General features: G+C 44.1%; 1 protein-coding gene across 1 annotated transcript; it reads right to left on the bottom strand.

Annotated features, from left to right (window-relative positions):
• Window positions 1–2,975: 2,975 nt before the first annotated feature.
• SDR16C5 (short chain dehydrogenase/reductase family 16C member 5) lies at window positions 2,976–11,053 on the bottom strand. The gene is made up of 6 exons (XM_054394702.1): window positions 10,733–11,053; window positions 7,660–7,791; window positions 6,246–6,345; window positions 4,577–4,721; window positions 3,579–3,704; window positions 2,976–3,072 (listed from the first exon to the last, which is right to left on the bottom strand). Exons 1-6 carry the CDS (start codon window positions 11,051–11,053, stop codon window positions 2,979–2,981), a joined length of 918 nt encoding a protein of 305 aa, XP_054250677.1. The 3' UTR covers window positions 2,976–2,978.
• Window positions 11,054–17,322: the final 6,269 nt, after the last annotated feature.

Genomic DNA, 17,322 nt, shown 5'->3' on the forward strand with positions numbered 1-17,322 from the left:
ATCTGGAGACCAGTCCTCCAGCAAAGGATGTCTTCCAAGTCCAATTTCATGGAACAGGCAGCTGTGAAACTCTGATGGATGCAGAATTTCATTGGTTACCACAGAAGCTCTAATGGTTTACATGCTGGAATGTAAGAACAGGCACTGTAGAGTTCTTCAGGGTGATTCCTGGATTGCAAATATCAAGTGCTAAAATAGTTCATTCATGCTTGGTTTGCAAAGGTGGAATTTGTTGTTCTACTACAACTCCTCCAAACTCCTCAGCCAAGGAATAGTGTGACCCCTGAATCTCTCTCCTAGCTTCTTCCCCTTGATCTACATGGACTTTCAGTGTTCCTTTCTGGATGTTAAGAGACACTATTAAAGGAGAAAAAAAACCACCAAACCACCAATGACTTGGGTGGAGAACATGGGTGGACAGTGCTGGGACATCTTTGTGGCTTTCTCTGCTGTGATGCAAGAAGCCAACAAGCATCTGTATACAAAAGAGCACAGGACAGACCTCCACATACAATGAGTTGGGTTGGAAGGGACCTCCAGAAGTCATCTAGTCCAAGCCCCCTGCACTCAGCAGGGACATCTTCCACTAGGATCAGGTTGCTCAGAGCCTTGTCAAGCCTGACCCTGAAAATATCTCCAGGGATGGGACCTCAACTACCTGCCTGGGCAACCTGTTGCAGTGTTCCAGCACCCTCATGGCACAGAGCTTGTTCCTAACATCCAATCTAAATCTGCTCTTCTCTCATTTCAAACCATTGTCCTTTGCCCTATCACTGCAGGCCTTTGGAAACAGTCCCTCTGAAGCTTTCTTGTGGCCCTCTTCAGGTTCTGAAAGGCTGCTATTAGGTCTCCCTGGAGTCTTCTGCAGGCTGAACCCCAGCCTATCCTCATGGGAGAGATTATTTGTGTTGTGTTCTGGGAAAAAAAAAAAAAATAACGGCCAAGAGGCCAGGCTTGGGGCTGGCTGAATAAAAAAACCCAAGCTGTGAATGTACCAGCATCTCCTTACTTTGTGTTCTTAACATGCAGGGTGCTACCCCACAGAATGCTTGCTCTTTTTAAAGGGATTATTTAATCCAAGAGGGAAAGCATTGCTCAGGCAAGTCACTACCTGGCCTTGGATGCAAGGCTGGAGCCTGCTATGACAAATCAAACTGCAAAAACTAAAGAGACTTTGAAAAGGGAGTGGAGCTGGAAGCTGTTCTGTCTGCCTCAGGAAGCACATGTTGCTTCTTCACTCACAACAGCCCTGATCCACCTCTTTTTACAGGCAGAGTCCAAGCAAAACTTCACTATTGTACTTCATATACATGGATGCATATGTCTGTATGTACACAGACACTCACCTCCCCCTGGATTCTATACTCTGTTGTTCCAAAGTCCCTAACCCTCTGCTGATCCTCTTAACCAAACCCCTTGTTTGAGGCTTCAAGACATGGCACTTACCCACTTCTTATTTAGCTCAGGAAATTGTCTAGAACAGGAAAAACAGGCCCAGCCTTCAAGAATCCTGTGGCCCAAAAAGATGTCTTCTAGCACATCCCATAAGCACACCATGTGCCAACTAACTCCTCATCAACAGTATCCCCACTACTACCTTCCCCCCTTTTCTTGCATCCCTCCACCTGGGTAGTGGACTCCCCTTTGAACTGGTGAATTAAACTTCTTCAGTCCTCCAGCTTTTTCTTTGGAAACTGTGGGTAAACTTCACTGATTGTATAGAGAAGGGAAATTAAGGTAGCTTCTAGGCCATTATGAAAGAAATACTTTATTAAAAATTCCCTTTTTCTCCACCCTGCCCTTCAATCAACTGCATGCTGTTGCATCTTAAGCTTAGTTTGCAAGTGTTACCAATTGCCAGTAGTGTAACACAAGGAGGGCTCAGCCAGCATGTACATAAATGACATACATTTAATGCATAAGCTTCCTTTTTCTTGTGTTGGATTTACCAAAAGTCCAAGAGGCTTTCAGTTTTCTAGGTGGCCACTGTTAAAAAAAACAAAGGCAAGGCCAGCTCAGCATCTGTCCAAAAGAAACAGACAGGACTAAGACTAAGAGTAAAGGGAAATTAAAACATGTCTCTGTAGAACAAGGAAACCTGATAGCAAAACATAATGCTATGGCACTCCAGTCCTATCATTCCTTTCTGAAACAATCCCAGCACAAGACCTGACTGCAAAATATAACACCTTGGCTTTTGGTAGGTCATTGTCTTACTTGGCAAGATGTCCAAGAGCCCACTTAAGACTGGCAGTCTTACAGTTTATAGCTACAAGTTTATTCTGCACAGGAGAAGAAAATTTCAAATTGCTCTTGAAATATTGCACTTAGAAAATACAAAGACTTCTACTACACAGCAGCACAAATACATAATTTACATTCATAGTTAGCAGTGAGTCCCAAGATCACCATCTCCAAAACCTGATGTGTTTCATTGGGTTTTGCACCAATTTAGCAAATATTTTCATTTCACAAGACTTCCATTTGTATAAACCGAGTCCAATTTGTTGTTTCAGGAAGCTCTGGAGTTCCTCAGCTTACCAGGGAATGGGAATGGCACCAGCAGTGCAGCCCTTCCTCATGGTTCAGTGAATGGCAGGGAGAATTCAGGTCCATAAGAGGCTTTTCTAGCTCTCTGACAAATACATGTGGTCTCTTGATCCCTTCTCCCCCACAAGTTGCCCATTAAGTTTGTGATGCAGGATCATATTTAAGGCATTTCAACAGACATAACCAAAAGGAACTGATTTCAATTAATGTATTTCCATAATAAGGTGAAAACAGTTCATTGGATTGAAAAAAAATAGTTTTGAGTGAAAGCTGTTGAATAAGAGACAATTAAAAAGCAATTGCATTAAAAACCTGTTATTGACAAGTGAGGCATGTGAAGTTTGCAGCTGCTAGAGAAGCAGATGTCTCCCACCACCACTTTTAACGAGGTCCACTTCAAAGCTGTTGGTCTCTGAAGTTTGCACCCTTCAGTCCCTCTTTCCTTGACCTTTGAAGGCATTCATTAAACTCATGACTCCAAAATATTCCGCAAAGATAACAGCTGCTTTCACTGGTAGCATACTGCAAGTAGGGGAATTAAGGAGAGAGGAAAAAAAAAAACCAAACAACAAAAGAGACATCAGAAGAGTTGTGCAGTTCTGTCACAGAATTAGTTTTACCTGGCTAACACTGGCAAAGCTAGCACACTGTCTGTAGTACCACTGCTCCCCTCAAAATATCCACTACACATCTGGCAGCCTGAGTTATTAAATCAACTTCCCAACCCAGCTTGCAACAGGATCAAAAGCACTCTAATGCTGGGTTAAGACATCAGATATGCAGTTTCTGAGGAGCAGGCCCAGTCTCTACAGCCCACAGTAAAACTGCACTCCAGTGAAGTCAGCAAGTCACAGTGAAGACATTTCTGTGCTCCAAGGGTAGACTGAACCCTTAGAAACAAAGAAAAAAACCCAAACCGCTCCAGAAACATGCAGAACTTAGTGAAAATTCCCACCAACAGGTAGAAGCTTGGTTTGCACTTTTAGTCAAGGACAGAGCTGAAACATCCCTGGGCAGAGAAAACTTACTGTTTCAGAGCTATTAAGAAATAAACACTGCGTGGCAGCGCCAGAATTTCCTGGTCCTGCCGAATTGCTGTCATTATCTTCTCAGCCACATACTCTGGCTCCAGAATGGGAAGCAAAGTTTGCCACCTGGAAGAGAAGACATTCCTCAGGTTTACATTTTCCTCAAAGAAGTTTCCACTTTGCAGTTATTCAACTAAAAGAAGAAATAACCACAACCACTCCTGTGAACAACAGACCCTTCACTATGTTGGGGAGTGAGCGGCCATTGCTCTTTTCCCTCTTTAAGACAAATCCACATAGTCCTCATGGTAAGCCACACCAGGGTTTTACTCAGCTCCCAATTTTGTCATTATCCAAGCATACTGAGCAAAATTATGCCTCTGATTTCAGGTGAAAGGAAGCTTAGAAAGCAGAGATGGCAGCTGCAGCATTTGGCTTCTGCAGAGGGAAGTACACTGATTATATTTCAGGTTTCAGCTTAAATGAACAATAAACCTGAAAGGAGATTGTAGTGAGGTGGGGATTGGTCTCCTCTCCCTAGTGACAACTGACAGGATGGGAGGAAATGGCCTCAAGTTGCAGCAGGGCAGGTTTAGTTTGGATATTAGAACAAAACTTCACTGAAAGGGCTCTCAAACACTAGAACAGGCTTTCCAGGGAGGTGGTTGAATCTCATCCCTGCACACGTTTAAGACACAGATGTGGTGCTGAGGGACATGGCTTAGCCCCAGATTAGGTAGAGATAGACAAAGGTTGGATTCAGTGCTCTGAAAGGTCTTTTCAAACCAGCAAGATTTGTGATTCTGTGATTCTGAAGTACCCAGGGTTTTGCTATGTTAGGGTGCCCAGTCACTGGACAGCACTCTTAACACCCATCTGAGGCCCTGAAAATAACACAGGCAGAGAACAGCCTAGCTTGTGATTTTCATAAATGACACCAGAGCACAAAGCATGCTAAATGTGCAAGTTGCATAAATACCTCACCAGAGTTTACTCACTTGGCTTCACAGCCATCAAACATTCCTGTGTTTATGACAAAAGGACACACAACTGTGGTTTTGACACCATTCTTCCCCATATCTCTCATCTCTAGGGCAATCGACTCTGCAAAGCCAACTGCACCATATTTACTTGCACAGTAATCTGTAAAATAAATAAAATATGAATTGCAGTTGAACATTTTAACTTACATTAAACTATACCAAACAGGTTCAGTGAGTCCTAGCATATGCACAGAAAGAAGGAGCAGTTTGTACAGAGAACAGGGGCAAAGCTGTGCTTTAGGGTTTTCACACAGTACACAACAGCAGCACTATATAAATGATACATACACAATACCTGCATGCAGGAAGATAAAAACCTTTGAACAACTTTTGAGAAGGCTGAGTTTTGTGTTTGAGCTAGAAAGAATGTAAACACCTTTTAACTGAAGAGGAAGACTAGGCAGAAATTGACTGGATATGTTGAGAAGCTTGTTTGTCAGTATTATTAACCTTTTGTATGCCTTGCTTGGACCCATGTCAGTGAAAGGACAGCCAATTGGGATGTGACAGCTCTGTATTAGAAAAGTATCTAAGTTGACTAAGTAGCATGGTAGGGGGCTTTGCTTGTGCTTAGTGCTTTGCTTAGTTGCTTAGGCAATAAATACTTTTGCCTTTCACAGTAAGAGTCTTGTCTTCACCTGGAAGCATCTTGGCACACAGCCTGAGGAGAATACTACATGCTGCCATTATACCTGCAGGAAATTACTGTCCAGTAATAAACCACTTTACAATGGAGAAGGAACTGTTTTCAGGATTAAGTTACTAATAAAAATTTGTCTGTGATGTCATTCACTCCTTTACTCTCCCCTCCAAGGTAACTCTTCTAGACTGGCAGACAGAGGGTCTCTCATCACATCCCTGCAATCACCTTTCCACTCTATACCAAACCCTAGCAAAAGAAATCATCTTTTCAATCCAGACCATCTTTAAACCTGTGCACCAGCTTCTTATGCATCAAAGTCAGGCTTTCAAGTCTTGCTAATATGGTTTCAGATTCAAACTCAATTTGTATTCCTTATCACTGCCTTCAAGTGAGAGTTGTTCTCCTGCTCTGTCACCTGATTTCATTTTCCTTCACCTCTGCATGCATTTTCCACAAATGCCTTCTGAGTTTGCCCTCATCTTTAACATTTCCTTTCCACCTCTGTACAGATCCTCTTGAATGAATGGCTGAGAGACAGAGAATGCAAAATGAAATATTACACCTCTGCTTCTGCACCACACTTGCATTTTAGTAGCTCTCGGAGTTAGGGAGACCTGTCCAGGACTCTGCTTAGCTTAAGAACATGCTTAAATAAATAAATGATTTAAAAAGTATTAAAAAATGAGACTTCTTCCCCATCAAGTACCTGCAGGTTAACTTTAACAACATTGAAGTTGTTTCCAAAGTTCTGCATGGCTTCTAGACCCTCTGTATTGGCAGAAAAGCCTGGTTTGCAGCACTGCTGAACACCTGAGCACTCTTCGGAAAGCAATGGTCTATTTAAGGGCAGCTGGTTGGAAAGTAGGACCATTTGCTTCACCTATAGGCAAAGACCCAGAAACTCAATACTGGGAAATCTTTTCCTGAGTATTAATTTCAGAGTTTAAAACAAGCTAATTGTCCAGATGAGCACCACCTTACCTGAGAGCCGATTGACTCCAACCAGCCCTGCAGCACTTGCGATGCTAACCAAGTGTCCGTGGTTTGAGGCTATCATCGCTGGCAGGAAGGCTTTGTAAGTCTGCAAGGTAAGTCAGAGTTGCAAGGAAACATTTTACTAAGCTAGGTGCCAGGTGTTGTTTGTAAAGAAATTCTCCATACAGATTAAGGAAGCTTTCCCCCTCTTTAAAAAAAACAAACCCCACCACTTGTCATTTGAACTCTAACCACTAAGCTGGGGCTTTCCAGGCCCCACCAGTAGCACTTTCTCCTCCACACCAAAGAGAGAAGGTAACTTGCTGAAAGTTAAAGATACAGCTTCAGCTAGTTGCTAAGCTTCTTTCAGCACTGCAGTGATCCAATTTCTAATTAAATGCTGACTGCAAAGTTTGTAAAACAGCAGGAATTTGGAATTTTACAGTTTCCTTCCATTAAATTAATTTAATCTTTGTGATTAAATGTATGAAGAAAGTGAAGCATGTTTTCATATCCCCTTTGCAACTCTTTGATAGGAATATCAGATAGGTGACCTCCCTTCCCTGGAAGGAAGAAAAGGCACGTTAAGTTACTCATTTTGGACAAAGGCCTCACTTAAGAGCACTGTCTGAACACATGGTGTTTCTTACTGAAGTTATCATAACCACAAAACACAACTTAACATTTAGGTTACTACAGCAGCAGCTTTCAGGCTGGGCCTGCTTCATGTACATTAGTATTGGGGGATTCATAGATTGGTTTAGGGTAGAAGAGATCCTTCCAAGCCCTCTGCTAGGGGCAGGGACACCTCCCACCAGCCCAGGTTGCTCAAAGCTTCATCTGACCTGGCCTTGGACACCTCCAGGGAGAGGACATCCACAACCTCCCTGGGCAACCTGTGCCAGTGTCTCCCCACCCTCACAATAAAGAATTTCTTCCTAATCACCAGTCTAAATCTGCCTTCCTCAAGCTTCAACCCATTCCCCCCTATCCTACCACTACAAGCCCTTGTAAAAAGTCCCTTCCAAAGGGCTTTTCTGTAGGCTACCTTCAGGTACTGGAAAGCTGCTATAAGGTCTCCCCTAGCTTCAGAACTTAGCAGACAGTAAGTATCAGTTCTTAAGAGCATTTATAAATATGAAGCATTTTTTCTTCCAGCTACCTACTCCAGAGGTTCCCAGAGGATCCATTCCTCCACCCTTTCTTATTTTCTTTTTATTTATTTAAAAAAAAAAATTTAACTATTTATTTATTTTTATTTTACAGACTCGCAGGCATGTAAACTAATTTCTTGTCTCATTTCTGACTAAACTAACAAGGAGCTCATATCCTTAGGTAGTTCCCTCAGGTCCAAAAGGCAAAATTAACACTGAAAATGTGTCAAAAGGATGTTTTAATGTGTGCAAAGTACAGGTATTACCCAGAAGTGTGCCATTATGTTCACTTCCATGGTTTTTTCCACAAGTGAATCTGGAGAATCCATAAACGTCTTCCCAGTGACAATGCCAGCATTGTTGATGAGGATGGTAACATCACCAACTTCTTTTTTAACCTAAAACAAACCCCCTCAAGATATTAGGCAATGAATACAGAACCATGTTTTCTAAGTTTTATACAGGAAAACAGAAGAAATAGAAATATTGCACATATCAACTAATTTGAGCTTAGCATGGACTCAGGTTCTCACACATTCTCATCCACTGCCTTTTTAGAGCTGACAACCAGATTTTTGTGGGGTCCTCCACACAGGCTTCTGCTTTGAGCACCTCTGCTTCTTGCTGCAACTGTTCCTGCAAGTCTCTACTGCAAAAAAAAAATTAACTAACACAACAACTAATTTGCTACACTAAACCCATCTTAAAGCCAATGAGAAATTCTTGTCTGTAGGGTCATTTCTATGCCTGAGGTGAGGCACAGCAGACAGATCCTCAGACAACATCACCAGAATCAGGTACAAGGGCTGCAATATCCAGGCCTTCCCTGCCTTATGCTCAAAACCTGCTGTGTTTTCCACAGAGCAACTTGAGCACAGGAGCAGTGCTGCCATACAACTCTAAGGTTGAAGTCAGCTTGTACAGTACTTGAGTCTCTTGATGAGCAGAAGGAAAATTGGATTGCCTGTTGGTCACGTTGATGAGCAGAAGGAAAATTGGATTGCCTGTTGGTAGTGCTAATTGTTTGCATCCCAACAGTCCAGGGATTCACCTCTCCCACTGCATTCTTCATGCCATTTTCTACATGTTCCTCTTCTCATGAATGCAATCATTAAACACCATCCTGTCTTGCACAGTAGTTTTTCACTAGTGGTAACTTGCACTCCACAGCACACACATCAGTCCAGACTTCCCTTCAGCTCTCTGGGGAAGCAGATAGAGTTTTCCAGTTGGAACTGAAATGGGCAAACTGTCTCTTTTGATAAGAAGTACTCCTTATATGCATAGGCAGTGGAAGAGACCACCTGTAAAATTAATTTCCTCTTTACACCCTTTATTTATTCAAGCAACATATCATCAGGAAATGAAGATGCAAAACCAAAACAAAGCCTTTTGGTGAGGTAAGTTTATTTCTTATTCAGACAGCCTGAAAGAAGATCCTTTTTTAAAGCCCTAGATTCTTAAAGCTTAGCTGAACTCCAGGGAGGAAGCAGTAGCTCAGAGAAGGACACATTCCTTTTAGGGCTGGGTACTTCTGGAACACGGACATTAGAAATAAATTTGAAGTGATAGCTCTTTAGAGCCAAAAGCTGTCCTTCATCCTGGGAACAAGGACACCATGTGCAGGGCTTTTTGATTTTCTTCCTACTGAAGAGATTTTAACCTGGTCTCTCTGTGTGGCTGATAGAGTACCAGAAAGCAGGTATTTAAGGTTCACATACATTTCATTTTGGCTTTGAGACTGAGCACATTTTCAACCATGCCCTGTCTGTGTGAATTTAGTCCACTACAATCTTGCAAAACTCCAAGTGGTTGTGTGAGGCTGAGTCACCAGCAGGAAAAAATCCCCAAACCTGGAACGGTGTTGCCTCATCTTGCAAAAGCTGATGCTGAACACCATGAGCCAAAGTCTATTACTCTGCATTGCATAAACAGTGGCACCAGGCACTGATATGAAAGGTCCTTTGTCACTAATAAGGTTGGGAAAGTTGTCAGCAGGACATGACTTTTCTGAAACAACAGTTGCAGGGTATTTTCTTGTATGTAGATCAGCAGGAGGATTATTAGTGGATCAGCTGTTAGGGAACTGTTGACAGAACACTACAAGCAACAAATTATACACCAAGACCCTCTTTACCACTTCTCTCCTGGCTACCTCTGTTTTTGCCATCCCTAACATGTCACACACATCTACACCCTCTTCTCTTGTTTATATTTGGCCATAAAGGCTCTGCCCTGCACCACAGGCCTGAAGTGATAGCCCTTGAATTTTCAAAACTCAAGGTTAGTTTCCCTGTTCTTCATTCCAGTGTCCTTCATACTGCAATACTCCCTCCTCCTCCTCCACTCCTCTCAGTTCAGAGAGAAGCAGTTACAGGCCTGGAACGAGACAGGCTCTATGGGGATGGCAGATGTGCAACTCAACTGCTGTAAGTGAGCTGCAAGGAGGCCAGAGGGTGATCAGCATTTCTAGAATACAAACTCAATAGCACCAGCCTCCTACATGCTGCAAGAGATGCATAAGCCTCACTGATCAGAAAGTTTGGTCTAATCATTTTTGCATAGACAAAAAAATGCAGAAGGCCAGAGCTCCCCAAACAGTACCAAAGGACCAAAACATTATTTCAGCCAACAGATGTTCCTGAAGACAGCTGAACTTCTCTTTTAGTAAGAATTCATCCTCAGGCAAGCCCTTGCTGTGGAAACTTTCTAGTCCAACAGTTAAGTTTAGCAACGTTTAAAGCAAATGAGAACAGGTTGCTATAATGGAAACTGTTAAGCAATTTTAGCTTTTGGCAATTCTATTAGTCTGCCTAAAATATCTGACCACATGCTCCATTTACAAAGCTCTTCAGAAAGGAAAGTAGACTTCAAGATACATTTCTTAGTTTTGATAAAGCCAGTCTGAAAAAAAAAAAAAAACAATCTATTCACAACCATGGCATCATCTGACAATAGCCTAAGCAGTGAATTCTTTCTACAATGCATGGTCTTCAGGGCTTACTTTTGGCCAAAGGCTGCCAGAACTTAAAAGAATGCTTTATCTTCAATAAAATGATATTCAGCACTTCACCAGTAAGTTCTTGCTCAGTACCTGAATGAATGAGAAGCTACCCAGTGGAAATCTGCTACTGAGAAAGAGAATCATCTCTTTTTAAGGGAGCAGAGGTACATAAGGCAACTCTAAACACCAGTATTATTGAAATAAGCAGTGTACAAAACAAAATACAAAGACACCACTTTCATCTCTTCCTTTGAAGTCACTAAAACTTCAACATCACACACATATGCATTCACTCACCTCAGCAGAGTGTCAAACCAACAAAGAAGATACTTTACCTGATCAGCTACCCTGTAGATGTCCTGCCTTTTGCTGCAGTCACAGACATAAGTGTGCACTCTCGCTGCTCCATTTTTAGTGGCCAGTTTACCTGTCTCCTTCAGCCCCTCTTCATTAATGTCCCAGAGAACCACCGTGGATCCAAGGCTGGCAAACTTTAAAGATAAGAGTCTTCCAATGCCACTTCCTGCTCCTGTTACCAACACAATTTCACCACTGACATCCTTCTTCCTTCTAGGCACAATGAGGAACACCAGTGACTCCAGCAAGTAGTAAAAAAAAAGTCCAGTGACTTTCAATGTTTCCAAGAAGAAGTTCATCTTGAGGCTATCTCTGCAGATACCTGACAAAAGAAAATGTTTAGCAGAAAGAATAAACCTTAAAAGAGAGAAAATGCAAACATTGATATTTTAAAAATAAAAAAGCATTTTTAGACCCATTGTAAAGATTTTGTCTGGCCTGCTTCTGAGTATTGCTTCAAAAAAATTAAAATGTACAGGCTGACACCTGTACATCTGACATCCTATTTCTCTGCCATCTCCAGATTGCTCCTACTCTTCTCCAGAATGCAGCAAACAATTGATTTACCATTTGGCAGAGGCAAGAAACATCTGCCCTCATCTGCTGTGGAAATTCCCACCCCAAACACCATGGGTTTCCATCTCTGCTCTGACAGAATGTGGACTCAAAAACTACAATCCAAAGTGACAGTTGCCTGTAAGCATCTTAAGCAGAAATGCATAGCAATTACAAATCAAAACCTATGTCTTGATCAAACAGCTTCAGTGGTCACGAGCTAGTGCTTTAGGTCAGAGGAGGGCCATGAGGGTGATCAGATGGCTGGAGCACCTCTCCTATGGAGACAGGCTGAAAGAATTTGGACTGTTCAGCCCAGAGAAGGCTCCAGAGAGACCTTAAAGCAGCCTTCCAGTATTTGAAGGAGACCTGCAGGGAGGCTGGGGAAGGACTGTTTACAAGAGTTTGTAGCAACAGGATGAAGGGCAATGGTTTGGGGAGCAGGGGAGATTTAGGCTGGACATTAGGAAGAAGTTCTTTACAATGAGAGTCGTAAAGTAAAATACAGGCACAGGCTGCCCAGGGCTGTGGTTGAGGCCCCATCCCTCAAGACATTCAAGATGAGATTCAACGTAGCTCTGTGCAGCCTAATCTAGTTGGAGGTGTCCCTGCTGACTGCAGGGGTTTCGACAAGATGACCTTTGGAGGGTCCCTTCCAACCCAATGAAATCTGTGAAACTTTTAGGACCACAACTTTTCTGCTTTGTAGGCACTCCCTGTCATCAAGAAATCACACGCAGACCAGGCACAATTTCAACCCTGATGAAAAACTGCCAGCATTGAGAGCTTCAGAATACAAAAGGCTTATAAATCTCCCAAACACACCAGGTCTGATACTGGCTCTCACTACCAGCTTTTCCATTACCAGTACTGCTGAGGAGAAGCTGCTTCTGTAGATGAACATTTTGTTGAGCCAGTACACTGCAAGGCTGGTGACCTTCCTCACTTCACCTCCCTGCATTAAGCAAGTGGGCTCAAATCACACCATCAAGCGAAAAACACATCTTTGGGTCAGAGCAGGTTTTACTAATTTGACTAATTGCAGTATTTTCCTTACCAGCTCAAGGTAGAAAATGCTGGTGCTTACACATCAACCTTCAGCACGATGTGACCAGTTTGATCAGATATCTTGGGTAATGCTGCTATCTCTGTGTACAGGTGATCGTGTTTGAAAAGTGCCAGCATACCCAGAGCTTCACTGCTCTGAGCAAAGGTCATGAAATTCAGCATGTGGGCAGACACGTGTCACCGGGACCCTCGGGTGTTGGACATGGGAAACAAGGCCAGCCCTGAACAGGGATCTGACAGCAAGCCACTGCAGACAGGTTTCTGAGAGCTCAAAAGTAGTGCAATAATAAAAACTTGTGTCAACGGAACACAAGGACAGGGCTGAGGCTGGCATCAGAAGCACAAGACACCTCTGCTCGCCAAAGGGATTAAAGCTTGATCACACAACCAGCCGAGCAGGGTTTGGCAAGCACGAATTTGCTCATTTCGCTCAGAGGGCTGCGACGCCCCGAAAGCATAACGGTGCTGCAGCTCGGGCAGCCCAAGGACTGCGGTGCAGCGGTACCTTCCTCACCACTGCAAGACTCTTACTGGGGGCACCCCGTCTGTCCCCAAGTTCGCTTCATTCCAAACCCCCAGGCCATTGCCAGCCGCCCACCGCCCTTTCCCCGTCCCGGGAGCAGTAACGAGAGGAAGCTGCTTGTCGGCAGCAAGCAGCAGCCGCGCTCTCCGCCCCGTCCCGTCCCCCCGCGCCCGTGGGTACCGTGACAGCCGGGCGGAAGGACCTAGCGGGCACCTCCGTCTGCCCAGCGAGACGCAGCCGCTCCGGAGCGGGCGAGAGAAAGCAGGCCGAAGAGAACGGAGAGCAGACCGGGCACAGCCTTTATGCCGGTAGCACGCCCCGGGCCGGGGCCGACCGGATGCCCAGGGGCGGAGCGGAAGGGTTCCGGGCTCCGCGGCGGCTGGGTGAGCTCCGGGCGGGTGTGGCTCCATCGAACATAACCTCATGAAGCTCAACATGGGCAAGTGTAGGGTGCTGCCCCCGGGGAGGAGCAGCACAGGTGAGGGGTGACCTGCTGGGAAGCAGCTCTGTGCAGTACTGGTGGACAAGACCACCGTGAACCAGCAATGTGGCCTGTGGCCAGGAAGGCCAAAGGTATCTTGGGGTGCAGTAAGAAGAGTATGGGCAGCAGGTCGAGGGAGGTTCTTTTCCTCCTCTACTCTGCCCTGGAGTGGTAGCACCTGAAATGCTGTGTCCAGTTTTGGGCTCCCCAGTTCTGGGCTCTACCAGTGTGAGCTGGTACAGGTGATCCTGCTCTGGCAGGGGGTTGGACTGGATGATCTCTGGAGGTCCCTTCCAACCCCCATCTTTCTGTGGTAGGAGAGGGGTTGCCCTCTGTGCCTAGCTCAGGCAGGCAGCAGGAGCTGCAGAGCCACTCCTGGGAAGGAGAGCTGTGGCCCCAGGAGTGGGTGGTGAGGAGGGTGCTTGGCCCCTTTAGCTCCTCGCTGAGACCAAAGGTAGGGTGAAGGGCTCTGAGGGTGGAGCAGCTTGTTGGGTGGGTGCTCTCGGGGTGGTCCCCTTCACTTTCCCCCGCTTTCCTTTTTAAGAAAGCATTTCTAATGTGCTTTTGATTTTTATGAAGGAAGAAATCACTTCTGTTGGAGAGGTGAGCAACAAAGGTGTCACCATCAGAGATGAAGTCACTATCCCACTGTATTCAGTACTGGTGAGGCTACACCTGGAATACTGTGTTCAGTTCTGGCCCCTGCTGTACAAAGCCAGGGACCAGAGAAGGGCCACAAAGATAATCAAAGGGCTGAGAAGCTGCCACATGAGGAAAGACTGAGAGAATTGTGTTTGTTCAGCCTTGAGAAAAGAAGGCAGGGGAGATCTTATCACCATGCTCCAGTATTTAAAGGCTGGCCACAAAGAAGAGGGAGGCTCCTTATTATGAAAAGTGACGTTAAAAAGATGTGGTGCAATGGGTATAAGTTACTGCGGGGAGGTTGGGCAGAAGTGGAGATTTTTCACAGCAAGGACTATCATCCATTAAAATAATCTCTCTGGGGAAGTGGTGGAAGCCCCAGCGTTGGGCATTTCTTAGATTCAGCTGAACAGGGTTCTGGGCCATCTTGTCTAGGTCATGCTTCTGCCGGGAAAGGTTGGACCGGATGATCCTTGAGGTCTCTTCCAACCTGGTATTCTGTGATTCTGTGACTGGTCTTTGGGATGTGTAGGATTTAGGGAAGCCCAAGTGAGGAATTTATCTGAAGCGTTTGTCACTCCACATAAAGAAACCTGTACCTGAGGGTGCACTGTGGGTGTGAAGAGATTTCCTGTTCTGTAGAGCCAAACCTCATGTGAAACCATGCTGCACAGAAAGGGTTTCACCAGGGTGAACATAGCCCTTCCAGGGTGGTGTCCTTTCAAGGGAATGAACAAGATTTGACATTGCAAAATGTGTTTTGAGTTTGCTAATTCAGTGAGGTGCTCTGCATTCACTGCTATAGATACTTTTGTCCCTTAGAGCAGCATTGTTTTGATTTTTTTTTTAATCTTCTGCTCATCCTTGGGCAGCAGAACTCTGAAACTGTAAGGTGCTGAATATCCACCACTACAAGGAAGGCCCAAGGAGAGGATGCTTAGTACCACCAGAAAAAATATGGCTCAAGGTATTTTCTTGGCACTGAGATCACTAGTATGTCTCCTTTCTGGACTGGCATGTTTGTGTTGCTGTTAGAATAATGCAGAAGTACAAGGACACAGCTTTCCAAATAGTATTTTCGTCCAATGAATTAAGGAAGCGCTTGCTTATGAAACACTGGGTTTAATATACTGCATAAAAAAGAATAGGAAACAGCAATTCATAACATAAGCTTCTTTAGGCAGCTTTAAAAATCTGCTGCTTGATCCAGTAATCTCCAAAGAAGTTTTAAGAAACCCCTGTGCACAAACACTTGGGAGGAGGAAGGATGGTGGTACCACTTGGTGGTACACAGCTGGTGAGGGAGCAGGTTGCTTTGCTTGCCTGCTTGCCTCAGGGCAAATGGCTCCCTGCAGTCAGAAAGAGCAGGGGTTTGCAAGGTGCTGTGCTGTTGAAACGTTTTTCTTGCTTCCCCTGCATATTCTGTGTAAAGTATTGTTGAGAGAGGTCAAAAGGTCTTTTCTTGTAGTTTTGGGTCAGTATCTAGGCTCTGCTGCATCTTCAGGAGCCACTCACAGAAATGAACTGCTGGAATAGAATATTTATTGGGAGTTAATGAATTGTTGTATTAATACAGTAAATTCAGGAGGTTAATGGTAACCAAACAGTGACACTGATGAAATTTGGGTTTGGTTGCTGCTTCCTTGTTGTGTATTGTATTGTTTACAGCAGCTTGCTTCAAATGAGGAGGTGTAAAAAACAACAAACCCTAATAATTTAATTTTCACATAGGTTTAAATACATGTGTTGTAGTAATAAATACTTGGAAATTAATAACATCTAACAATGAGACTGACCCTATGATCATAGTTGGAGGCTAGAAGGTGGGAGACCTGGCTCCTTTCCCCAGCTTGTACAAAGATTTTCTGCAAGTAATAAACTCACTGAGTAAAACTTGCTGAAATAAACTTCACCAAGTGTCTTGAGTGTGCTTGTCTGTATGCTGAGAGGCTAACATCAGCCTTAAGGTAGAGAAACCCTTTCCAAGACTGTAAAATGAGTTGTCATCTGTAGTGTGGGGTCAGAGAAAACCCATGTGGAATCACTACTCTTGATTCAAGTCCAGAAATGGAACTACTCTAAATTGTATTAGCTGAGGATGTTTCCCTCTTGCCACACATTATTTTTGGACTGGATTGTGAGTGCTGGCAAAGCCCCAGGAGCACAGAACTGGGACGGGTGTTGTTTGTGTGTTTTGTGTAACGTGGTGATGGGTGTTTGCAAAGGAACCCAAGGTCTTTCAAGTCACGTGAAGAAGTTTGAAGAACTTCCCGAGTTCTCTCACTTCTGCTTCTCTGTAGTGCTTGTGCTCTTTAAGTGTACTGCTAGTCTCTAGCCATTTTTTACCAAGGGCTGCACTGTATTTTGGCCTACTTTAATTTCCAGAAAGCTCTTGGCATTTGTTGTTGGGTAGATACTGGCACCTCTAGTGGAACAGTGGAACCAGTAGCATGCTAAATTGCTATTTATGCCTCATGTGAACCTGTGGTAGATTCTTTATTACATTGAGCTGATTTCACCACCAAATAAATTTGATTATGGCCATGTCACAACAAATGGACATAAGATGTAGAGAGAGTAAGGGTTGGTGTAAGCTGGATAAATGCAACTGCATGGTGACTGGGACACTCATCCTCACTTTGAGATAACAAAAACCAACAGCCTGGTGTGCTGCTGAAGCCATACTTGTAAAAGCTCTCATTATTTCTAGAAGCACTCAAAATGTGATAAATATTTGGATATCAAAGCATTAATTACCTCTCACCTACTCCAACTGTTGAAGGGGAATAGTGTAATATGCTAGTGAACAGTCTGAGCTTGCTGCTTTCTTCTGACCAGCAAGAAGCAGGGAAGGACGTGCAGGCAGTACTGTTGGCACCTATAAACTGTGATTCATTCCATACATCTACTCTTAAACTTGTAAATCTTGATAAGCTTCCAGTAGCTGCTGCTTTAGCAGTTGCAGGTCCATCTCTGCAATTGCAGCCTATGCAAACTTGTCTTTAGCCACATACTGCAACTGCCCAGAGGGGAGTGGTCTTACTTCGAAAATTAGTGCCTTGCTAATAGAGGTCAAATGCCACCCGTGTTACCTATGGAAGAAGTAGGGGCAAACATCACTTGGCCAGAATTCTTCAAAATTCACTTTTTCTTCTTATTCCAGCAGAAGAAAAACAGCTGGGGCAAAGGAGATTCCAGTCAGAAGGAAGGATCATCATCCTGAACACTGAAGACCGAGTTGCATTATGAATTTTCATTTACCATATGCACTTCCTTTAAATCATACTTACCTTCTAACA

This window comes from Indicator indicator, chromosome 31, assembly GCF_027791375.1.
Source record: "Indicator indicator isolate 239-I01 chromosome 31, UM_Iind_1.1, whole genome shotgun sequence".
In the NCBI taxonomy this organism is placed as follows: Eukaryota; Metazoa; Chordata; class Aves; order Piciformes; family Indicatoridae; genus Indicator; species Indicator indicator.

Coding starts and splice junctions, on each gene's coding strand:
- SDR16C5 (XM_054394702.1), bottom strand. CDS start 11,053: ATGAACTTCTTCTTGGAAACATTGAAAGTCACTGGACTTTTTTTTTAC. Junction 7,792..10,732: donor TCTACAGGGTAGCTGATCAG/GTAAAGTATCTT, acceptor GGTTTGTTTTAG/GTTAAAAAAGAAGTTGGTGA. Junction 3,073..3,578: donor TTCTTAATAGCTCTGAAACA/GTAAGTTTTCTC, acceptor CCCTACTTGCAG/TATGCTACCAGTGAAAGCAG.